At 36.2% G+C, this 26,180-nt stretch overlaps 1 protein-coding gene across 1 annotated transcript in view; it reads left to right on the forward strand.

The window, feature by feature from the left end:
- The window catches only part of LOC103269154 (disks large homolog 2), a 378,014-nt gene that overhangs the window by 157,737 nt on the left and 194,097 nt on the right, over window positions 1–26,180 (forward strand). The window contains exon 4 of the mRNA XM_021716926.1: window positions 16,424–16,560. Within this exon, the coding sequence (XP_021572601.1) occupies window positions 16,424–16,560 (137 nt within the window). The remainder of the gene's footprint in view (window positions 1–16,423; window positions 16,561–26,180) is intronic.

Consider the following 26,180-nt stretch of genomic DNA (forward strand, 5'->3'; position numbering starts at 1 on the left):
TGTGATTTGTTCCAAACATTCATTTATTATTTTAGCATGAAAAAATATAGTATGCCTTTTTACTAGTCATTAAAGATATTCAAATATGTAACAGAAATTCTTTGTGAAAATTAAGCTATCTCTTTGAGCAAAAGTGTAAGATTAAAGCCAAAGGCACATGCTACAAACTTTGTATAACTGTATATACAAGATAGGATAGATAGATTGTTGTAAAGATTAAAGGACTTGCTATAATAGATCTTTATCCACAATATTTTATGGCAAAATAAAGGTGCTTTGGTTCAATATGCTGTGTAATTGAAAATGTTAACACTTGTCATACATAATAAAAAAAGGGAGTCTGTTACTCAGTGGTTTCAAATATCTTCTTTGGCAAGTCTTAAACCATACAGTAAATACTGGGAGTATCGTTTAGCTACTTCATAAATCTGAACCATAATGAATAAGATCTTCAGTGTCTAATAATGAGCAAAAAGAGGTGCTTGTATAATTATCTAAATTACATAACTTCCACTGTTTCCTAGAACCCAAACTAAATCCAGATTTTCCAATAATCTTTTACAAAGAGTCCTATAAGAGTGATCAAGTGAGATAGAGAAGTTAGACTCTGCTAAAAAATGCCCATTTGATGATATGTTTTATTTATAAAATTTGATTTTATGAAGAGGATGTGACAGGCAGTATGGGGAAGCAAGGAAAATCTAGTATCTCACACTGAATCATGAGCACAGAGAAAATTGAGAAAAAAAGTTCTTCAAAGTGAGTTCTAATGAGTGATAGCTAAATATATTAATGGAAAAAATGATGCCTTATTATAAAAAAGAAAACATCCTCCCAACCACAAAGAATATACTTGTATGTATTTTTATCAATTCAAAATATTTTTTACATATTTATAGGGGATATGATATTTGGTTACATGCATATAATGTGTAATGATACAGTCCAGGTATCTGAGGTACCCATCACTTTGAGTATTTATCAATTCTGTGTTCTGAGAAAAATCAAATTCTCTCTTCAAGCTCCCTTGACATATATAATACATTGTTGCTAGTTATAATTACTTTACTTTGCTGTCAAACAATATAATTTATATCTTTTATCTAACTGTATGTTTATACCCATTAACCTACTTCTTTCTCCTTCACCCACCTCCAGCATTCAGTATCTATCATTCTACTCTCTATCCTTATGAGATCCATATTTTTAGCTTCCACATATGAATGAGAATATGCAATATTTGTCTTTCTGTGCTTGGCTGATTCACTTAATATAATGACTTCTAGTTTCATTAATGTTATTACAAAAGACACAATTTCATTATTTTTATGGCCAAAAATAGTATTCCATTGTGTATGTGTGTATATATATTTTTTCATTATCTGTTCATCCATTGATGAACACTTAGGTTGATTTCATATATTTTTGCTATTGTGAATAGTGCTACAATAAAAATGCAAGTACAGGTATCACTTTGATATACCGATTTATTTATTTTTTTTGTCTCACCCAATAGTAATATTGCTGGATCATATTATAGTTCTATTTTTAGTTTTCTGAGAACCCTCCATTCTGTTTTCCATAGTGGCTGTACTAATTTACATTCTCATCAACACTGTGTAAGAGGCCCCTTTTCTCCATATGCTTGTAATATCTGTTATTTTTTTGTCTTTTTAGTAATAGCCCAGCTAACTTTTGATTTGTTGTAGAGACACAGTCTCGCCAAGTTGCCCGGGCAGGTCTCAAACCCACGGGCTCAGGCAATCCACTTGCTAGGCCTCCCAAAGTGCCGGGATTACAGGCTAGGCCACTGAGCCTGGTCCTGAAGATGTATTTATAGTATTGGTTGGGTAGGGCACTTTGACTTTGATTCTGTGTGCTTACAGTAGTGTAATCTCTGTATTATTTCTTAGGTTGTAAATGGTGTCAGTGTTATGTATGATTTCCTTAATGACTTAGAATGAAGTTATTAGTGGAAGCTGTGGTGAAGTTTTGCTGGGGACTGGGATGCCAGGTAGGCCAGTCTCAGTCTTTGGGCCCTACTGGTGGCAACAGTGGAATAAGCATAACTGTTCTTGGGTCCAGGGTGTTGTATCCTGGCACTGGTGTTGGTGGGCCCTGGTTGGCCTAGTCTTGGCCCTCCAGGTGGCTTACTCAGGTGCCATTAGTGACTCAGGTGCCATTAGGGAAGGCGGGTAGATTCTTTAATACCTGGCCTGCTGGCATGGCATGGGCAATAGCAGTGGCAGTGGTGGAAAGACCCTCTGGATCCTGAGTGTTACACTTTGATTGTTAGCAGTAGCTACAATGGGCTGGGTGGACCTGCCTTCAGGACAGTAAGTGACACATGCAGGCAGGTGCCAACTGAGGTGGTAGTGGTTGGGTGGGTAGTCCCAATCTCAGGGCAATAGGAGGAGTGTTCATGCACTAATGATGGTAGCCCGGGCTCAGCAATCCTCTTGCCCCTGGGTTGAGTGCCCTGGCCCTGAGGGGTGGTTGAAGCCATGCTGGTTGGGCTTGTCTTCATACTTCCTGGTGGTGTATTCAAAGTACCAGATGTCCTGCTCAGGGAAGGTACAATTCCCAGGCCACCAACAGAATGCTTATGTGTGGGGTAGTAGTGGTCATGCTTCTGCCCTGCCACTGGGGAGGGCAGGGCCATCAGTGGATGGGGAACATGTGCACCATTCATACCTCAGCCTCTGCTGCAGTAGCTCACACCTTGCTTTTGCTTCATTCCCGACAGTGGCAGTTCACACCTCAGCCCTGGCTATGGTAGCCTGCACCTTGCTCATGCTTCAGTCCCAGAGGAAGCAATCCATGCTTCCCTCGCCCTTCATCCCTGGTGCGTCTAGGTTTCAGGGCAGTGCACAATTTATTGAGGCCAAGGTAGGAGGATCGCTTGAAGCCAGGAGTTCATGACCAGCCTGGGCAGGAGTTCAATATCAGCCTTGTCAACATAGTGAAAACTTGTCTCTACAAAACTTAAAAAAAAAAAATTAACCAGACATGGTGGTGTGTGCCTGTAATCCTAACTGTTCTCAACATGGTCAATTACTCAACCCTTACATTCTAGGATCAAATAATTTTGTTAAAGAGGAAAGATCAGACTGGACGCGTGACTCAGCCTATAATCCTAGCACTTTGGGAGGCTGAGGGGAGAGGATTGTCCAAGCCCGGGTTTCGAAATCAGCCTGGGCAACTTGGTGAGACCTCGTCCCTACAATAAATCACAAAAACTAGCTGGGCGTGGTGGCATGCTTCTGTAGTTCCAGCTACTTGGAAGGCTGAGGTGGAAGGATCCCCTAAGCCCAGTAGGTAGAGGCTGCAGTGGCCGTGAGTGTGCCACTGCACTCCAACCTGGAGAAAAAAAAAACACCTAGAATTGTGCTATCATTACTTTATAGTCTCCAAACCCTAGCTAGACAATCAACACAGTTTTCTGCAATTTTTATTCATTTCTCTAAGCAGTTATGTGTTCCCTTTTCCCTAGGGAGTATTTCATAACTCTTGTACTTCATTCCCTGAATCCACTACTTCTCAAATTCTTGGTTGATGTCTGTTTTTGCTTATTGTCAGACCAAATTGAAGATAAGAACTTCTTTAGTGTTTTGTCATGAAGCCTAAAATCTTATCACTCATCTATGCCATTCTTTCCTCTTCTAACTCATTGGAGAAAATGTCTTCTCATCTCTACTTATTTATTCCAAACTGTTCATTATGCACAATATCAAGAGCTCAATGAACATTGGTGAATACAACAGACATGATCCTTCTCCTCTTGGAGCCTATACTCTGCTTAAAACTACTTATTGCTTTCACCTGAATTTTTTTCAGTTTCTCACATAAGCCATGTTATCTTTCAACTCTGGGTCTTCAAATATGTGTTTCCCTTTGCAGAGATAGTCTTTCCCACTCCATTTCTTTCTTGGCTCATTTCCATCTTCCAGGTCTCAGATTAGGTATGATGACCTGCAGTTACCCTTCTCTGTCACCACCCCTTCAGCCCAAGGTAGGCCGCCTACCTATGTACATCCATGACCACTATTCTCCTGTCAGTACTTATCACACTGTATATTCACTGCCTTTTTCCTGATTCCACCCTCCACTAGAAAATAAGCTACATGAGTACAAGAACCATAAATCTCTAGTTTGCTGATATATCAACAGCTTAAGCCGATACTGGGTACATAAATAGTCAATAATAAATGTTTCTTTAAGGAGTTAAATAGAAGTAAAAAAAAAAAGGCTAGTGCAGAAAATTAGTTCTACTGGAGTTCAACTTAGAGTTGATATACCATAGTTTAGAACTGACAAATACTAGAGTGGTACTAGAAAGTAAAAGAGGTGGAGACATTTCAGATTTAGAAAACAAATACAGCAACACAAAACCATCAGAGCAAGATTAGCTTACCTCTGGGAAACTTCATAGCAAAAGAGTAAAATATCCTGAGAAAGGAATATATAGAATTCCTGTAGAAAGTGAACAATAATGGAAAATTTCAAGCAATTGAACAGCATGAATTTGAGGGAAAAGATGACATGGAAAATTTTTGCGGAATGAATTAGAAAAAGGCAGGAATCAACCAGGGCTTATAATAAAGGTTTCTCCTGCTGGGGAGAGTGGGTGGGATTGGCAGTTGAGAGAAACTGCCAGGGGAGGGGGGGCACACCTCATCAACAAGGGTACCTACATAATGAACACTTGTATACCTAACCCTGAATTATACCCCACATCTTTAAAATTAAAAATTTTTAAAAAGAAACAACAAAAAATAAAAATAAAATTTTCTCTATAATGTAGGCATGATTAGATAAGCACTTGATTTAGGGAAGCAGAAGTGAGGAGGAGTATATTTGTATTTACATATTTACTGAGACTTCTGATAAAATATAGTAACAATGACAAAAATATATTGCCTAGGATCTCTTTAATAAGTATCACACTAGGCTTTGGGATCTAGTCTTGAATAGATGTGGTGGCAAACATGAAAGCACTTCCAGTTTAATCTGAGATATTAATATAATTGGAAAATACAGAAGCCAATTTTGAAGGAAGATTATGAGTACATTCCTTCAAGCTTGGGAATTTAACATGACAAAACCCAAAGAGGGTGTTGTAGGTACAAGAAGTTTGGGCAACACCAATATGGCAGGGGTAATTGAAATAATGAAAATGGGTTACCCATAAGAAAGAGATTATATAGAAAATAGCATTTAATAGTGTGTGTCATGGGAAATAACTATTATTGAGAGAAGTGCTCATCAAATTTAGCATGTATCCCCAGATTTTCTGGTTCAGGATATCTGGCATGACCCCCATCCCAAATTTGCATTTCTTACAAGTTCCCAGATGATGCTAAATGCTATCCTGCTATCCATGGGAGGATCACTTTTGTGAACCAGTTTTAAAGCAATCAAAGAAAGATAAGTCAGCAAAGGAAATAGAGAAGTAGCTATAAAATAAGAGAAATTTGAACAGAATCACAACAGATTAATGTTGTAAAAGGTAAGAATGTAAAAGTAGTCTGTAGTGTCCTAGGTAATGCAGAAAAAGCAAAGGTACATTGAAAATGTTCAGGACTTTTGGAAGAAAATTCTGGATGGTTAACTGGGCTCTTTGCCTGATGGAACTGGTTTCCAATTACCTCACCCATTCCCACTGTAGGAGTGAGTGACATTAAATTATATATCGATGTACCGATATGACTTTCATTAGGAATAAAGAAAGAGCTGGATATCAGGTAGAACCACTCAGGCCATTAGATGCCATATTTGTTTTCTAGGGCTGCCATATCAAATTATTACAGATTGAGTGGTTTAAAAGAACAGAAATGTATTCTCTCACACTTCTGGAGGCTAGAAATCTGAGGTCTAGGTATCAGCAATGTTGATTTCTTCTATAGGAAAAGTCTGTTCTATGCTGCTGTCCTAGCTTTTAGTGGTCCTGGTGTTCCCTGGCTTGTAGATACATCATTCCATTCTCTGCTTCTGTTGTCACATGTATTCTTCCATGTGTATTTCTATGCTTCCGTATCTATATTTTCTTTTCTTATAAAGACATCAATCATTAGATAAGGGCTCATCTTGATCTAATATGACCTCATCTTAAGTTATATCTGTGAAGATATTATTTCCAAATAAGATCACATTCACAGGTATCAGGGATTGGAATTGCAGCATATATTTTTGGATGACATAATTTAACCTAACAGATGCCATCTGAGTAGATTATGTATGTGGAGCCAGGTGGATGAGATTAAGAATAATTTGGAATATGGAAATGAATTTAGTAACTATAGATCACTGGTTATAAACTTCATCAATTACAGTAAGGAGACTGTGGCAAGTTCAAGAGATCTTTCCAAGATAAGATAGAGGAATGGTCAAATCCAGAAGGGAAGAAAGGTGTTGATGATAAGAGATTGAATAGTCCAAAGGGGAAAAAAGGAATAATGAGAAAAGTCATGGAGAGGATAATTCAGGTTTAGAAAAGAGAATGGATGCTTCTTTCTTTGAGCAAAGAGAAAGCAGAATGGATAGGTATAGAAATGGGGACTTTTCACAATAAAATAGACATTAAAGTGATATGCAAGTGGTATGAGTGGATGTTATGAGATATGTAGTAAGAGAAAGAGTTTGGGGCAGGGGCTATAGTAAATTAATTGGGCGATCTGTGAGAGGTCCTTAAAGCAGAATGGAGGATGCTTAGACAGTGTCTTAGAAATTTTTAAAAGAACTACTTAATTCAACCCCAAACTGTGTGTTTTGAACCAGAGAGAATCCAGAGACTGGAAGAATGAAGCTTTGGTTTTTAATTAGACATACTGACATTGCCCAATGAGAGTATTTATTCTCTTAAATTAAAGTGAAAAGCACATTTTTGAATTATTTTTAAAAGTAAAGTTTTCTTTCTAAAGAAAAAAAGCTGTCAAATAATCTGTTATCAATATAAAGCAGACCCACAGGGAAGGGTTTATTGTTGTTTTTTAACTGAAATGTATACACATTCATAAGTTAAGTTGCTTGTGTGGGTGGATTTTTCTAAGACAGGACCCACCAAGTTCAGGATAGATTCTGTTTTTAAAAATAAATAAATAAATAAAAGCAAAAAACATTAAACCTAGTGTACAGAGAAGAGCCTGTACTTTCTATAAAGCAGTAAACTCCTTACCTAGCAGATCCTAAATAAACTATGACAGAACAAGCTTATTTGATAATTTTGAATTGTTTAGAGAAGCCCCAGAGTGTCCTCCCAGTAAAATCACATAAAAAAAAGTTGAACCAAGTTATTGAATGATTATGAGACATCACGGGACTTAGTTCTATACACCCACAAAGAATATTTGGTTTCACTATAATCATATGACTTTTTAAAAGAATTTGAATGTTTATTCTGAGCTTCTCAAGCACAATATCAATCTCTGCTGCCAAGACTTCTGCTTCAGGCACCCCTCCCCCCAACCCCCACTGACACCTCCTTCTCAGCATAGGCTGGAAACCAGGGAAAAGGGTGAACATGTGATCCATTCACGGTATTCTCTTTTTATAGAATGAGGAAAAAATTTTGTGTTGAAAAACTTTCCATTAAATGTTGTAACCAGGTTCAGACATTCCTGTGTCTATTCCTGCATTTCCTACATGAACATGGGGAATTCCAGTTTGGTGATATGCAAGAAATATGCAAGGTGATATGAAGAAAGATGAACTCAGTTTTATATAACTGAGATGTAATCCTGAAAAATTCTATATGTACATCACATACTTGCCAGACAGATCATTTTTAATTACTTGGAAAATTAAGTGTTTAAATTTGGCTTGCCTTTTTCCTATACCAGAGTACTGAAATGTTCACTAATTTGACTTCCTTTTGTGATTTGATTACTTACGTGTTTCTGTGTTAGCTTTGTTTACCTATACATGGTAAAGTTTAGTCTTTTCTTAACAGCTAAACATTCTTTGTAAATAGTGTTATAATCAGGATTTAGGGATGAAACTTACTAACTCTTTTCAGTGAATTTATTTAATAATTGACTAGTCTGCCATCACCTGCTGGTCCAGAGCTGTTTCTTTATCATGGACGTTTCTTTCCAAAATGGTGACCAGTTGTCTAATTGTTACAAAACTGTCACTTCTCCAAAATCAATATTTTTGCCAATTTCAGTGTTCCTTATTCAAATATTCATAATTCTTGTATTTATTATGTTAGGGACTACCCTGGTTTATGGCATTGTACATACATGTTTTCATTGTTTGATAGGCATTTTGCCTCAGTTTTCATCTCAGTTGAGTGAGATTTTATCAGGACTGTATGAAATAAGTCAGGATAGCTGACTCTAGTTATTTAGTCCGGAATTCAGAAGATACGTTGGTTTCGAAAGTGCATTTTCTCTTGTCAATTCTAACTTAACCTTCAAGACCCAGCCCAAATGCTACATCTTTTTAAAAATTATTCTCCTGCTCCTCTAAGAAGTAATTCTTGCTGCCCTCACATAATACTAGTACCAATAAAGAGTTGAATCTAACCAGTTAAATATGTCAAAATGTTTAGGGATTTTGTTTTCCAAACAACTTGACAACTTACTGAGAGCAGAGAATTGTATTTAACAAGAATCTATTCTGTTGCCAATCACTTTAGAATATAGATATACTTATTCCCTTATTACAGGCAGAAAAGTTGAGGCTCAAATTTACATACTTATGAGATCAGAGAATCTAGATATGAAGCTGGCTCTGCTTCTCCCCATTGCCTGCTCAGTGGTTAACATAAACTCTGAACAGTTCATCAGAGTTTACCTGAGGCAGTATAATGCCTTATACATTGACTGACTCCAACTACCAGAACTCACTCTCTCTGTCCCTTGCTTATTCAAAGATGAATTTCATCTTTAGGGTGGATTTTTCTCAGAGACATTATTTTCCTCATCCCATTATATTCATGCGTTCATTCATTCTTTCATTTAATACATATTTAAGAGACAACTCTGTACCTGGTCTTGTTCTTGCATAGTATAAAACAGACAAAAAAAAAAAACCCTGTCATCTTGGAGCTTATGTTTTCACCAAGGAGACAGGCCAATAAAAAAATATATATAGGTGACATATAATAAGTCACAAGGTAATTAGTGCTAGGGAAAATGAAAAGGAGAGCAGGATAAGGGGGCAGGGTGTATGGTCAGGGAATACTATTAAATAGGAAGCTCGAGTTCAGGCTCCTAGAGAAGTTGAGATTTGAACAAAGCTCTGAAAGAAGTGTATTCCAGGCAGCAGAAATAGCTAGAGCACAGGTCCTAAGGTGGGAGCACCCCTGGAGTGCTCTAGAAGTACCAAAATTGAGAGATTAAGAGTGTGTTTAGAGTGGAATGAAAGAGGGGAAATAAGCTAATGAGGGGAGGAAATGAGAGAATGGGGGGGCTGGTCATGGAGGACCTTACTTAGTCTAGGTCTTATGAGGTAGAGAGTCTGTCCGTGCTTTAACCAGAGCATGGACAAGGAACACACAGATAATATGGTTTGCTCTTACTGCTCAGTGGTTTTTGTCTACTTTTGTCTTCAAGAGTAGTCATTCAAAAGTACTAGCATTGACTGGGTTTAGAACATTGCTTCAGCCAGGTTCAACTATATACTCATATGAACCCACTCATGGATCATTATTGCTATAGTGTTTCTGGTCAAAGTATACAAAAGTACAGTTAGATAAAAGAAATGAGATCTAGTGTTCAGTAGCACAACAGGGTAACTATAGGTAACAATATGTATTGTATATTTCAAAATAACTGAAAGTGTGCAATTAAAATGTTCCTAAGACAAATAAATGATAAATGCTTGAGGTGATGGACATACCAATTACCCAGATTTGATCTCTATACATTACATGTTTATATCAAAAATCACATGTGCCCCATAAATATGTACAATTGTTATATATCCATAATAACTAAACATTTTTTTAAAATTGAAAATCCTTTGCTTTTGTTTTAGCCACGTTCAATGGCAGCAGGTTGTGCAATGCATAGGATGTACTCATGAGATGCTTATTGAATGAATGGATGTGTGAATGAATGAATGAATAAGAATAGATGCAATCTTATAACACAGATGGATAATTCCCCTCCCCCAGATGGATAATTTAGCCTATAAATAAGCTTGTAATCTGAATATACAAGGGAAACCCAAAAAAACACAGAACTTGTTTATTAAAAATTGTGTATTTATTCTTTTTTTAGCTTTTTTGTTGTTTATTTTAAAGATGTGGAGTATAATTCAGAATTAGGTAGATAAGTAGTTATCATACAAGTAAGGTTTGGGCCTCCCTTTGGTCCCCATTTCACCTGGTTTAAGATCAGGTACCTTTATTGATGTTATATGCTTCCCCTTCCTCCCCTGGGCAGTGTCCCACTACCACCAATCCCTTTCTTATAGTATTATTGTTAATATTGAGGGTCCACTTATGAGTGAGAACATATGGTATCCGGCTCTTTGTTTCTATGATAGACTCTAAATCCATCAAAGTTACTGCAAAAGCCATAATTTTGTCCTTCTTTATGGCTGCATAATACTCAATTGTGTATATGTACCATATTTTTTTATCCAATCTATTTTTGATGGACAACACAGTTGGTGCCATGTTTTTGCTATTGTGAATAATGTTATGATAAACATGCATGTGTAGGTATCTTTTTTGCAGAATGATTTTGGTTTCTCCAGGTATATTCCCAGAAGGGAGTTGCTGGGTTATATGAAAGGTCGATTTTAAATCTTTTAGGAATCACCACACTGTTTTCCACAGAGATTGTACTAATTTACATTTCCATCAACAGTTTAGAAGCATGCCCTTTTCTCCATGACCTTGTGAGCAGCTGTTGTTTTTTGTTATTAATGATGGCCATCCTGACTGGAGTTTCGTGCTATTTCAGTGTGGTTTTGATTTGCATTTCTCTGATGATTAGTGAGACTGAGCATTTTTAATTTATTCTTACATTTTTAAACTTCATTTACCTTCAAAGTACTCTCGGTTTGATGCAATATACCTATTGAGATGCTTTTTCCACTGCTCAAAACAGTTTTTGAATTTGTCAATTTTATGCCTTTTTGTGCTTCTGACATTTTTTGTTTCACCTCTTCCACATCGGCAAAACGTTTCCCTTGAAAGGCTTTTCATCCAGGAAACAAACAAACAAACAAAATGTCACTTGGAGCGAGATCGGGTGAACAAGGAGGGTGGGGCACTGGGGTCATGCCATTTTTGGTCAAAAACTGCTGAACACTCAGCATGCTGTGGGCAGGTGCACTTGTAAATCATGAAATGGGCAAATACATTGAAAGACTCTCCAAAAAAACCAACTCACTGCAGTCAGAAGCAGCTTCTCACAACAACACTAGCTGGTACACTGATGCCCATGGATTCCTAGAACACTTATTCAGTGGGGGAAACCTGTACTACAGAGGCCTATCCTCCAAAAAATAATTTGTTACTTTTTGAGTTCCCCCTCATCGACATAAGCTACACATTTACTTATGATGTTGAACTGAATATTCAGAATATGGTTGGGCATTGATTAAATCTTTATTGGGTATGTATTTATTTATTTTTTATTTGGAGGTGGGAGTCTCACTCTGTTGCCCAGGCTGGAGTGCAGTGGCATGCTCATGGCCACTACAGCCTCAACCCACTGGTCTCAGGCAAGCCTTCCACCTCAGCCTCCTGAGTAGCTGGAACTACAGGCACACATCATTATGCTAGGCTAATTTTTTGATTTATTGTAGAGGCAAAGTCTCACCAAGTTGCCCAGGTTGGTTTCCAACTCCTGGGCTCGGGCAATCCTCTTGTCTCCGCCTGCCAAAGCGCTGGCATTATAGGCCTAAGCCACCGTGCCTGGCCATTTGATTTCTTTTAAAAAATGCATTTATGTCCCATCAAAGTAAGAGAAATTGAAAAAACAAACAAGCAAACACATGTTTAGCTCTATACCTCAAAAACATTTTTTGGTTCTGAGGAGCGTTTACTAAAAATTTCTTGATTCACCTTGAACAGAGTCACTAGTTAAAAATAAGCACATAAACCTAATCTTAAGAAAAAAAATGCTACTCACTTCTTGGCTGATATATTTATGTCTTTGTATATGGAATAGTGATTTCATTGTCTTGGTAAAATCTTCAAATGTCAAATGCATACTTATTGTCTTTGTTGGACTTAACCTTCTTTATGGTGATAATTTGTTTCCATAGCTCTTCTGTACTGACTGTCTGAAACATTTACCGCTGGCATCCTAGATGTAAATTGGAATCCCTGCATTTGTTTATAACCTTCTCTTTCCAGAGACTGAAATGACCTATGAAACTTTTGTAAGCGTATTTTTTTAAACTCCCTTGTATTCATATATAATAACATAATAGTTTTGGGAAACATGAGCTGATGTGTATTTTAAATTTCATAGGAAAAGACAATTTGGGGACACTTTATTTACTCTTTGATCATTTGCTTGATAAACAAATTTTAATTCTAGGGCAAACAAAGACAATCATGATTCTATGAGGTGGCAAAACTTCAATAAAGAATAATTAGATAACACTTACTTTAATTGCCCTATCAATTTAAATCCATTTCCATTTATTTTTAAACAACTATTAGAATTAATTTAACAAAAGAATCATTGTATTTCAAACATAATTTCAGAGGTATTGGTGTTACTTTATTATTTACTCTGCCATGATTTTTCAATTAACTAATCATTTATGCTGTCTTAAGAGCACATAACCTTACTCAATATTTATTCAATAAAAGCATAGTAAAATGGAGTTGGTATTTTTGAAGTACTTTTTATTATTGTTGTATAAAATGCCAAATCTTTTTATGATAGCTTTATTACTCGACTAGGGATGTGGGATTTTTTTAATTCTTTTTTTTTGTTGCTTTTTTTTTTGAGTTGGAGTCTCACTCTGTCGCCCAGACTGGAGTGCAGTGGCCGCTCCCGGCCACCGCAGCCTCAACCCGCTGGGCTCTGGTGATCCTTCCACCTCAGCCTTCCAAGTAGCTGGAACTACAGGCATGCGCTACCACACCCGGCTAATTTTTTGATTTAATGTAGAGACGAGGTCTCGCAAAGTTGCCTGGGTGGGTCTCGAACTCGCGGGCTCAGGCAGTCCTCTCTCCTCGGCCTCCCAAAGTGCTGGGATTACAGGTTGAGCCACCGAGCCCGGCTGGTTTTTTTAACTCTTAAAAGTTTCTACAGAAATTTTATTTTTAGTTAAAAAAAAAAAAAAGTCTATGATTAATATCTATTTTGCTATTTTCATACTAATTATCATGAATTTTAAATGCAATGAAAATATATACAAGTATTGTAATGGATATGTATTTAATCATATTCTGAGTTTTTTCATTCTTATACCTTTAAAGATTCTATCAATCATTCCTTTAAAATTATCTCATAATAATTTTTTAAAAATACAGTTATGCATCACCTAATGACAGGGATATATTCTGAGAAATACATTGTTAGATGATCTCATCATTGTTATGGGAACATAATAGAGTGTACTCACACAGCCTAGATGGTATAGCCTCCTATACAACTGGACTATATGATACAGCCTCTTGCTCCTACACTGCAAACTATACTGAAAACTATGCTGAATATGGTGAGCAATTGTAACACAATGGTAACTATTTGTGTAACTAAACATATCAAAGCATAGAAAAGTACAATAAAAATATGGTATACAAGATAAAAGTGGTACACCTGTGTAGAGCACTGGCCACAAATGGAGCTTGAAGGATTGGAAATTGTTCTGGGTGAGTCAGTGAGTGGTGAGTGAATGTGAAGGTCTAGGACGTCATTGTACACTACTCTTACTTTGTAAACATTGTATATTTGGTCAACACTAAATTATGTATTTTTTTCTTCAATAATAAACTAAACTTACTGTAACATTTTTTACTTTGTAAACTTCTTAATCTTTTAAACTGTTTGACTTTTGCAGTAACTCAGCTTAAAACACACATTGCACAGTTACACAAAAATATTTCTTTTTTATAATCTAAATCTATATGCTTTTTATCTTTTTTTTTTACTTTATAAACTTTTTTTAAACATGAAGACACAAACATACTCAGTAGCCTGACATACAAAGGGTCAAGATCAATATCACTGTTTTCCACTTCCACAGCTTGTCGCACCAGAAGATCTTCACGGGCAATAACAAACATGGAACTGTAATCTCCTATGATAGCAATCCTTTCTTCCGGAATAACTCCTGAAGGACCTACCTGAAACTGTTTTACATTTAATTTTTTTAAATAAGTAAAGGAGAAGAATCTAATATAACAATAAAAAGTATAGTATGGTAAATATATAAACCAATAATATAGCCATTTATTATCATTATTAAGTATTAGGTATTATGCATAATTGTATGTGCTAGACTTTTATACTACCTGCAGTGCAGTAGGTTTGTTTACAACAGCATTACCATGATCACAAGTAATCATTGTGCTATGATGTTACAACGGCTATGATGTCACTAGGCAACAGGAATTTTTCAGCTCTATTGTAATCTTATGAGACCACCATCATATATGCAGTCTATCATTGAGCAAAACATTGTTAAGTGGTACACGACTATAACTCTATGTTTGTTATTCCACAGCTTAATATAAATAAAAATTGTATAAGCCATACTAGAGTACAATTTATCTCTCAAAATAGAAAATTACCATGTTTAAAATAAATTTATAGTCTGCCATTTGTTATACAATTAATAGTCAAAGAATATTGTTTGTCTGCTAAAATCCTTTTTATTTTTTTTTCAATAGAATATATTTTTTAATTTTTTTAAAACAGGATTTATTGAGAGGACAGAAAAGCCCCCACAGTGGGAGGGGACACGGCAAGGTTACTTAATAGAACATTTTTAAAGAAATTTTTTTGTTCTTTGTACTGTGTTCAGGAAGGATTCACTTTATTGTGTGTTTATCTTTACTATCAGTTAAAAATAAGTTCTAGTAAGTTAGAAATTATGACAAGGAGGATAGAGAAGAAAACTTGAAAGGCAAGCATCTAGCTTCTTTTCCTCAACTTCTCTCTGAAACTGTTACATAAAGTATCTAATGTACCTTCCTCATGGCTGTTTTAAGAAAAAAAAAAAGTTTGAAAACAAAGTTTACTTAGCAAGAAGAGAAGAAAGAAATGGCAGTTGAAAGTTTCTTATCAGAAAGGCCTGGCATGGGCAAACCTCTTGAAAAAGAAAGACTGTGCCCCTCATGATTCTTGTTTCATAATTTGTACAATTTTGTAACAGCTCTATTTTTATTCAATGTCAAGAATATCTAGGTCTCTGCTCAAATGATTGGCAATACTCCTTTGAGCTAGAGTAACAACAGCAATAAAAATGAACTGATCAACTCAACATGAGCAGGATTGTACTTATGTTTGTCCTGGCTCACCTAGTATCCCGTCACACTATTAGTCTGATCTGTATTCTGAACAGTTACCCATTATAAACTGATTGACTAGGGAGCAGCAGTTAGGTGTACAGTCTTGAAATGAAATGAAACTAGTGTTCACATGAGATTGACCTAAAGATCTATGTCTCAATTGCATTAATAAACAAGCTTTCAAATAATTAAGGAACAAAATAAATTGAAATTAAATTCTTACTATTATTTATTACTGTAATGATGAATTGAGAATTCTTTTTTACTTAAAAAAAACTGTTAAAAAGTGACTAATAGCCGGGCTCGGTGACTCAGCCTGTAATCCCGCGCCTTTGGGCGGCTGAGGTGAGTGGATTGCCTGAGCCCGCAGGTTCGAGACCCGCCTGGGCAGTGAGACCTCATCTCTACAATAAAAAAAAAAAAAAAATCAGCCGGGCGTGGTAGTGCATGCCTGTAATTCTGGCTAATTGGAAGGCTGAGGCGGAAGGATCACCGGAGCCCAGCAGGTCGAGGCTGCGGTGGCCGGAAGCAGCCACTGCACTCCAGTCTGGGCAACAGAGTGAGACTCCAACTCAAAAAAAAAAAAAAAACAAAAACAAACAAATTAAAAAAAGTGACTAATTGGGCCAGGCCAGTGGCTCACCCTGTAATCCCAGCACTTTGGGAGACCTAGGCGAGTGGATTGCCTGAGTCCGTGGGTTCGAGACCAGACCAGGTAACTTGGTGAGACCTCATCTCTACAATAAAATAAAATAAAAATAGCCAGGTGTGGTAGCATGTGTCTGTAGTTCTGGCTACTTGGAAGGCTGAAACGGAAGGATCGCTGGAGCCCAGCAGGTCAACACTGGGGTGGCCATGAGCATGCATTCCAGCCTGGGCAAAGGAGTGAGACTCCAACTCAAAAAAAAAAAAAATTGACTAATTGTATTTTCTTAAATAGCAACAACAACAAAACAAATCTTTCTATTTTCTGTTCCTTTCCTACAGGTTTAGGCTTCAGTATTGCAGGAGGTGTGGGAAACCAACACATTCCTGGAGATAACAGCATTTATGTAACTAAAATTATAGATGGCGGAGCTGCACAAAAAGATGGAAGGCTGCAAGTAGGAGACAGACTACTAATGGTGAGTGTGACTCCAGCAAAACTATGTGTATATTTATAAAGCTCTTTTTTCTCTGTGTGTGACTGTCTTAGTCTGCTCGGGCTGCCATAACAAAATGTCATATAGTGGGTGGCTTAAATAACAGAAATTTATTTTCTCACAGTTCTGGAGGCTGGGAAGTCCAAGGTTCCAATCGATTAGGTTTCTGATGAAGGCTCTCTTCCTGGCTTGCAGATGGCTATCTTCTCACTGTGTCTTCACATGGCCTTTCCTATGCTTTTGTGCTGAGAGAAATATCTCTTTCCCTTCCTCTTCTTATAAGGTCATCTTCTAGCCTAATAATGCCCAGACCTGTTGGATTAGGGCCCCACCTTTAGCTCATTTAACTTTAATTACCTCCTAAAGACCCTATCCCCAAATAGAGTCACACTGGGGGTTAGGGCTCCACCATATGCATTTGTGAGGGGAACACAATTCAGTCTGTACCACCGATCACGGGCAGAAATAGAAAAGACAGGAGAGCAGATGGATGGATGGATGGATGGATGGATGGATGGATGGATGGATGGATGGATGGATGGATGGATGCGTAAGAGCTCAAAGTACAAGTACAATGTATCTGTTTTGTTGATATTTTCAAAACAGAAATCTAATTTTTCATCAGTTTTCTTAGATACATATGGAAGATTACCTGTTGTTCTTCCAATATAATCTATCTTCTATTAGGGAAAGCAACTGCTATTTACAGACTGCTGAATAGATGAGATTTGCCTAACAAAGGGAACAACACCATTTGTTCTACTGATATATTCATACCGATGGTGCTTTGTTTAGACAATGTAGACACAACACCTGACTTACAAGAATTTATACTCTGAGTTCTGCCGCATGTGTAAATGGATCTCTTCTTCCCCTTTCCCTCAGATAGATTACCCCTATTTTATTTGTCAGATGCCCACATGCTTCTGGAGTCGTGGGCAGTGATTGACACTGACACACAGCCACCCTTTTTGAACCACAGAATTATATGATAACCTAAAGCAAAACTAAGGCAATTATAAGCAGTAAAGCATTTGGGGCTGCACTAATAAACCTGCTTCATCTTGAGTTACTGTTGTCTACCAAATTTATAGGATAACAGTCAAATATTGAAAATTAATAGTAGATAGCTCTCAAGTAAGATTGTTTTATCTAGTCTTATGACTGCCCTTGTAAAACAGGGTCACTAATCGAAGTCTATAAGGAGCCATTATCTCCATCACTTTTGTGAGAAGTGTCTGTGGAACGATCTCTGCAGAAAAGTAATCTCTATGGCATATGCAAGTTTTGGAGGTCGAACCCCAAGTTTTATATTCATTGTATCCACTTCCCTGGGCTCTATAGAGCTTCTGTTTAATCCCAGTGGTCTCATTTCAAAGTTTTTAAATGACCCTTATATTGAATTATCTGGATAAGACCTTTGTAATAATCTTGAGAGCCAACATTTACTTGGAATTTACTAAGTTCCATGTTCTTAATGTAGCATATATTTTCACAACAGCACATTTCATAAAAGCAAAAGGAAACTCAGTTATAGAAAAGATTTCTAATTTACCTATGGCCATACAGTTAATAACGGACAGAACTGGATTTCAAATTGACACAATCTGGCTGGCACCCATACTGATTACCACCAAGTAATATTGCTTTTTGTGCATGGTGTTTGTTTCAGTTTCCTTGAATTTGTCATTCAGTTTTTTCTTTATTCATCATTCATTACTTCCTTTATTTAACAAATATATATTGCCTACCTACTATGTCCCAGGCAATAGTGACTGTTCGGGAAGGGACATGAGAAAACAACTGGTCCAATGGGCAAAAAAGTACACCATTTATGTCTTCAGTTGGCATTGCAACTAAGGCTTTTTTTATTTACCACCCAAAGCCACTACCCAAAGCCAATACTTGAGAAATTCTGAAAATTTGTTTTGATAACTTGTTTTTCTGCTTTTGATGTAAAAGCTGGCTTTTCTGATATTGTATCTTCTGAACTAGGAAAGTTGTTATTGGTATATATAACCTGAACAACTTCTCTCTCTAGAATACAAATTTTTATTGCTTGAAATGTCGACTCGGGAATAACATAAATTGTTATAACCATTTTCTACATAGTACTAAATTGAAAAATGAAGAAAGTTTCACTTACAAATAACAACTGTCTTAGATAATGGTTGATTTGACCCTTGACTTATGGTTCTGTAAGAATTTGGTTCTAAACAGCTTTTTTGATATTTCATCAACTGTTTCTACTATAAATCATGTTGGAAATTGTGTGCTGATTTCTTGAGGTTCTGTTTTAAAATCTAGTTTTATTTTCAAATTCTTAAAAGAAAAAAATCTTGGTCCAAATAATTCTGTCAAAGGATTTTCCAGGCACTATGCTATTTTTCCATTACCATTTACTTGTTACTCATTGTAGATATAATGATTTAAAAATAGCTGTGACATAATCCTTAACTGGTTTGAGTTTTAAAGCATAGTTTTAAAAAAATGAACCTTCAACAATAATAGGTCTCTCTCCTCTTATGTAAGGAAAACATAATTAGTACTTCCAAGACAACTGCCAAGCTGAATCTGGAAATGAAAGAAAATGATTCATTTTAAAATATGCTGCAAGCAAAATAACCCTGAGAAAGAATTTTATAAAAATCACTGAAGCCACCTAAAAGACCAATTATCTTGCTTCAACCTCAAAATATTTATTAATGCTCTCCTGTTGTCATTCCTTTCCACCTCCTCTTCCCTTTACTACCCTACATTCATATCCTTTGTTTCCTCCCTCTCTTCTACTCTCCTCCCCCAAAGGAAGTACAAATGATTTAGATTCTGTGATGTGCCAGCTGTACCACACTCTGCGTATTCTTCTCTAAATATGCTATTCTTTCTAAAGCAATTTGCACTACTTCCTTTTCTCACTTCTTAGGAAAATATTTCACCACATATTGTTCACTCAGAGTTCTGTAAGTAAACTGGTCTAAAATAAAACTCCATTAATTTCTTTAGACTTTCATGGCTGGATACCCACAATTAAGGAAGTCTCCCAACATCTGCCCTCTACTGAGACCATAGTCATTTTTTTTAGAGTATTAGTAATAACTCTTTCATTTCTAAGTAAAATAGCTATAATGTTGGGTACTACTTCTATCATACCATATATAGTGATTAATTTATATCCTCTAAGATTTTCTTATATCTCTAAATAGAAAAGTATCTATCTTAAATGTCATCTTATGCCAACTCTTGCTTGGCACATTAGAATCCTGCAGAAAAGCAAACGTGAAGCAGTCTCTTGCTTCTCATGGAACCCCTCTAAGAACAGAGAATTTAATACCTTCCCAAAGTTATTAATTAGGTAATTGCTATCATTACAATTTTTCATTAAAATTATGTTGAGGCCGGGCTCGGTGGCTCAGCCTGTAATCCCGCGCCTTTGGGAGGCTGAGGTGAGTGGATTGCCTGAGCCCATCGCAGGTTCGAGACCCGCCTGGGCAGCGAGACCTCATCTAAATAATAAATCAAAAAATCAGCCAGGCATGGTAGCACGTGCCTGTAATTCCAGCTACTTGGAAGGCTGAGGTGGAAGGATCGCCGGAGCCCAGTAGGTCTAGGCTGCGGTGGCCGGGAGCGGCCACTGCACTCCAGTCTGGGCGACAGAGTGAGACTCCAACTCAAAAAAAAAAAAAATTATGTTGAAATATATTTTCCTATAAATTTGTCCCTTTGCTCATAGTCTGTCCTTTGAAAACAAAAGATGAGGACTAATTACTCTTCCACATACATCTGAGTTATATCTTGCCTCTTCTTTACTTCCCAGTCTTTCAGAAGAGTTCACATCTTTTCTCTTACTCCTCCAGTAAATTTTATCACATGTTAATTTACCTCCTGCAAATAAATTACACTTAGAACAAAATTTTGTTTAATTCTTTGCAATCTTATTCCTCACTTAAAAAATCCAGATAATATTGTAGCATCTGACCTTCTTATTTATTCCACTTAAAAAATTATCATTTCACCTTTGCAATAAACCATTTGGTGTTTCAATGAGATAACTATAATGTCAGACTTCTCTGATATTTAATGGATCACCCAAATACATGGTATGTGTTCTTGTTAGCAAAATATTTTGTAAAAATTTTCCTTACTATTTGGCATTTATTATTAACTTAAAATTTCGGTTTTTATATGGTGAAGTGACAGGGACATCTGATTTTTGTGAATTGTACCAGTTGCTTAGTCTTGTAGTCTCAGACCAAACAGATTTTCTTAGCCTTGAATTTCAGAGATAGTCAGAAGTTAACAGCATTAATAATTTCATATATTGCTTTTTATTAAGCCCTATCAAGGTGATACATAAAGCCAAGTATATTACAAAAATTTGATTTTCTTCCCCTTTTTCTATACACTACCAGAAATGTTGAATCTAAGATTATTTGATTGTCTCCCTACAGAGATAGCATTAGTTACTAGTTGTCAGTGTTCCTTGGCACATTGTAATTTAAGGTTTAAAATCTTCATCTCTTCTTTCTATAACTTCTGCTTGACATTTGAAGAAAAAATTGTCAGTAAATGAACTTTTACACCTTTTGCAGAGAATGGGTGTGTATGTTTTCTTTCCTTAAAGGAAAATAGTAGATGATAGGAAAGGTAACAGAGACATTGGAGTCAAGTTGAAAGACACTGGTCTCAGAGATGAGGAAGCTGGATTTTAGTGGCAGCTAGCACTGACTCTACCTAATCTCTCTTAGGCAATTCATGTATGTCTTTGGTCTTCTATTTGGCCTCTATACCATAGTAGCATTACATTAGGTCAGTATTTCCCAAAGTGTGCTTTAAAATATTAATCTCACTCCTGTGTCATATGAAAAGACTTTGTGACCAAATAAGTTTGAGAAATTCTTAAACTTGTATCTCACTCTTCCTGTAGATTCTCAACAAATTTTAGCATGTTAAAAATTCTGTGACGTCCTGCTATCAAGAAACTAGTAGGTCGAGGCTGCGGTGGCCGGGAGCGGCCACTGCACTCCAGTCTGGGTGACAGAGTGAGACTCCAACTCAAAAAAAAAAAAAAAGAAACTAATTTAATTTTAATTAACACTATAACATTCAAATCTATTTCATCATAGAATTCATTTCTTAAAGTAGTACTAATAAAACACCTAAAACTAGTGTTCCATGGAATATACTCTGGGATATGGTGTGTGTGAGTATCTCTTATTTTTATTCCAAAATGAATAGCCTATGGTAAGGGCATCATTTAGGAAATATGAGTAGAAACAATGCAATTTTCTGAATATATTAGTTGTGAGGACTTAATTTTATTATTATTTTTGGTAGATTTATAAAATTGTCTAATTTCATCCAAGTATCAATGATAAAATCATACTGAAGACAATGCGAATATGTAGAAGTTATTTGAATTATGAGCAATATGTTAAAACACATTCAATGGTTACATCAGCCTAGATATCTTAGAACTGAGAGCGGTAACTCTCTGAACATGATTCTTTTCTACTACCAGCACACTGCTGTCATCTTGAAAAGATCTTTTGCCCCCGGGCATGGTGACTGACACCTATAATCCCTGCACTTTGGGAGCTGGAGGCAAGAGAATTGCCTGAACCCAAGGGTTTGAGACCACCTTGGGCAACACAGAAGACCTTATCTCTACAAAACAAACAAACAAACAAAAATTGGCAGACATAGTGGTGTGCACCTACAGTTCCAGCTGCTTGGAAGGGTGTGGTAGAAGGATCGCCGGAGCCCAAGAGGTTGAGGCTGCAGTGGCTGCTATCATGCCACTGCACTCCAGCCTGAGTGACAGAGTGAGACTCCAACTCAAAAAAATAAACAAATAAAAGATATTTTTGTCTACAACACCTCATTTATTCATTTTTTAAAAATTTTATTTCAACAGCTTTAGGAGGTACAAATAGGCTTTGGTGTGGGCTTTATAGTGTGCCCTCCGTACACCCATCTGTGTACATTGTACCCACTTGGTGATTTTTCATTCCTCCACCGCTTCCTCACCCTCTTCTGAGTCTCCATTGTCCATTATACCATTTTTCAAGTCTTTGTGAATTCTTGGTTGACTTCCACTTATAAGTGAGAGCATGTGGTATTTTGTTTTCTGTTCCTGAGCTAGTTCACTTAGGATGATGTTCTCCAATTCCGTCCAAGTTGCCACAGAAGGTATTATTTCATTGTTTTAAATATCTAAATAGTATTCCATACCGTATATACGTCATATTTTCATTATCCACTGATTGGCTGATGGGCATTTAGGTTGACTCCACTTCTTAAACCCTACCTCTTGAGAAGTAGTTAGGGCAGTCATTTCTATTGTTCTTATTTTTTAGAAAAGAAAGTTAGAACTCAGAGATGACAAGGGATTTTTAATATTACATAACTAGCAAATTGTGACATTAGATTCAGACATAGATATTGATGTCCTAAAGTCAAGTTCCTTTCATCAGTTTATTCAACCCCTCTGATTCTCAATTCCTGGTAAACATTTGACTCTCATGGTAAACTTTTAAACACTGTGAATATCCAATCCTCAGTCAACCCTGAATAATAAAATAAGAATCTTTGGAGTAGGGACCATGCTTCATTTTAATTTTTTTAAGTTTTCCAAATGATTCCAATGTGCAGTCAGCTTAAGAAGCATAGTCCTACCTTGACCTAACAACAGCCTAGCTCATTCTGCTGCTGCTACTGGTTCAGTTGGTAATCCTCATCCTATCAAGCCAGTAATGTCATTTAGCAATTTTCCACAATGGGCTAAAAAGCATTTAGAATAGTTCACCCTTAAAACTCCATCCTCTGTGGTTAGAGTCACTTCTGAAACAGCAGAAAAAAGAAACTGGATAAGTGTTTTTTGAAGTGCCTTCTAATTTATCTCAAATATAATAAATTAAAATGCAATTGCAATGACATACTTTATTTAAGGGTTAAAGCCTTCTATTGTATCCTTTTTTATTTACTTTGCTTATTCTCAGTGTAATAACCCTGTTTATGGAACTTGCTCTCAAGGATCATATGCTAGTGTCATTTTAAAGTTCTTTTATAGCATACCTCAGCAATAAAACACAAAAATTTGCAACAAATATAGGTATATTTCTCTAATCTAAATCTCATACATATGTCATTATGCTAATATAATATTCATTTACATTTTAAAACATACAAAAAATAGAAATTTAAAGATCAATGTGATAAATACTAATAGAAGTGCAAATATTTTCTTCCTGTGCCCAGTGGTACTAGCACCCTAGTGCCCTAAGAGTTCATACTGTACTGCCCATTTTGTGACCACTGCTACAGAGGAAGTTTGAGTCTATCAAAATACCACTCTTGCTTGCTTACTCTCTTTATATGGAATAAAAGGTTAAGAGATTCATCAGTGACTAATGGAGGAAGAAAAAAATGGAGCTTTAACTGTGTACCTTATGATCTTATGTTATCCTGTGCTCACATTCTGTACCAGTTTTTCATCCTTATACCCCATGCCTGGCACAGATCGAGTATCCAGTAAATGTGTGTTGTTAGTTTAATGACATTCATCCCTGTCCCTTTCTTCTCTGACTCCACATAAATGTAAAAGGAAAACTCAACGCAAATACCTTATTATTCCTTTAAAATAGGGAATTTTGATTGCTTTTCCTTTGGTAAGCTGTAATTATTTTTTAAAACATATTTAGCTTACTATTTCAACATGTATTAAGTGCCAACTGTTTACATTTCATCAACTGGGAGAATACAGAGATGAATATAATCTAATCACTGGTCCATGAGAAAGTCAGTCTTGAAGGTAGGAAGAGGTACCATAGGAGTACGTTTTGTATAAGGTTGAGGGTGATCATTTCCACATAAAAAAGCCCTGGACAGGAGGAAACTATTTCCAGCAGTTGGATCAGCAAAAGCATAATGTCTAATTATGGTTATTTAATTTATATGTGTACACTTCTTTATATTATACAGAGTCTTTTCAAGTTCATAATATCATTTTTTTCTCATAAATACAAATAAATCAATAGATAAACAAATCAGTATAATTCTCACTTTGTATATAAGAAAATAAATTCTTAGTAAATACATTAACTGACTCAAATTCATGAAACTAGGAAGTAAAACCAGAACTGATTCTACATTCAAAATTACTTTCATTATTTCAAGTTGCCTTCATTTCTAGAAGCAACAAGGTTTAACATATGACTATTATTTCTAATATATTTAGGTCTATTCACTGGGTACGAGAAATTAACTTTCTTCTTTCCCATTCTGATTTTCATTACTCATGAGATTCTGCTATGTGTGTCTCATAATGAGGCCACTGTAGTTAGCTTCTGTTCTTTCTTAAAGTTTTTATTTTTACTCAAATAGTTAATTTTGTTAACTATTTGAGTAAAAATAACCATAACTTAGACATGTTTATTCCTGAAAGGTTAAAAAAAATCCAAAGATATCCATAGCTAACATGTCTTTTATTTATTAATATCTATTATTTTTCAAATAAATTTTATTATAGCTGTTAATGTCAGTCCTTGGTTTATGCATGTTTATTTTCATGGCATTGCCATTACTGCACTGGATTAGTCATTTTCTTAATTTATTTTCCAATCTAATAATCAACCACTTTGTTTCCTTTTTAAAAGTTGACTTTAGAGTTTATGATTTTCTTTCCAGTGATTCTAGAGTCCCACATTTCCTTGCCCTGTCTTAAGTAACCTTTATGTCCCTAATCACCTCCCAGTTTATCCTACCGTACTGATATTCCTACAAGAATATCAAAAGGCCAGTATCTCACCATGTGTACCTTATGCATTCCTCTATTACCACGTTCTCATGCCCCTACACTTGTCACCTTTGTATTATCACATATATTTTGCATACACATTTGAGTTACCACAAAACTTGCCATGTCTCTCTGCAAGTCTCCGGGTACTTTTTTCTTCAGCTGGTTTACCCTCCTCTGTACAATCATGCTCAAATTCAGTGTTCCCTCCTCTCTTTGAGGGAACGAGTCATCTCACCTCCAGCCTCTCTTTCTTGACCTCAGTCCTCTTTCCTATTGCAAACACATAGCCAGGTTGCACATATGTCCCGTTCTGTGTGGTACACCCTACAGACACCACTTTAATCAATTCTCATGATTGCTATCTTGAAACCAGGCCAGTTGCTCAGTGTTCACCATTAGAGACAGATACTTGATGCAAATGAAAAAATAAAAATAAAAAAGACAATGCAAAACAATGACAAGAGCCCCTAGCCAATCGTGTAATATCCCTTCTCTCTACACACAATCAGCTCCAGCTGTAGGCCCTTTATATTGAGAGTTCATAGGATAATACACACACATAATTAACCCAAACAGACTCACTTTTGTGAAAAAACATTTTGACAACTTCAGCACAAAAGAACACTTTTTGGTCCAAATCCTGTACTATTCTGAATTTGTAAAAAGACCACACAGAAGCCTCATCAGCAGTACCCTAATTAAACTCATCAGTTCACAGATGTTTACAAGAAAATGATCAGCGAAATTTTCACTAAGAATTTCTGTTTACTGGAAGGGAGATGAATAATGTCAATAGTAATAGTGA

Source organism: Carlito syrichta, unplaced genomic scaffold, assembly GCF_000164805.1.
Source record: "Carlito syrichta isolate Samal-C Ts95f unplaced genomic scaffold, Tarsius_syrichta-2.0.1 Scaffold309093, whole genome shotgun sequence".
Classification (NCBI taxonomy): domain Eukaryota; kingdom Metazoa; phylum Chordata; class Mammalia; order Primates; family Tarsiidae; genus Carlito; species Carlito syrichta.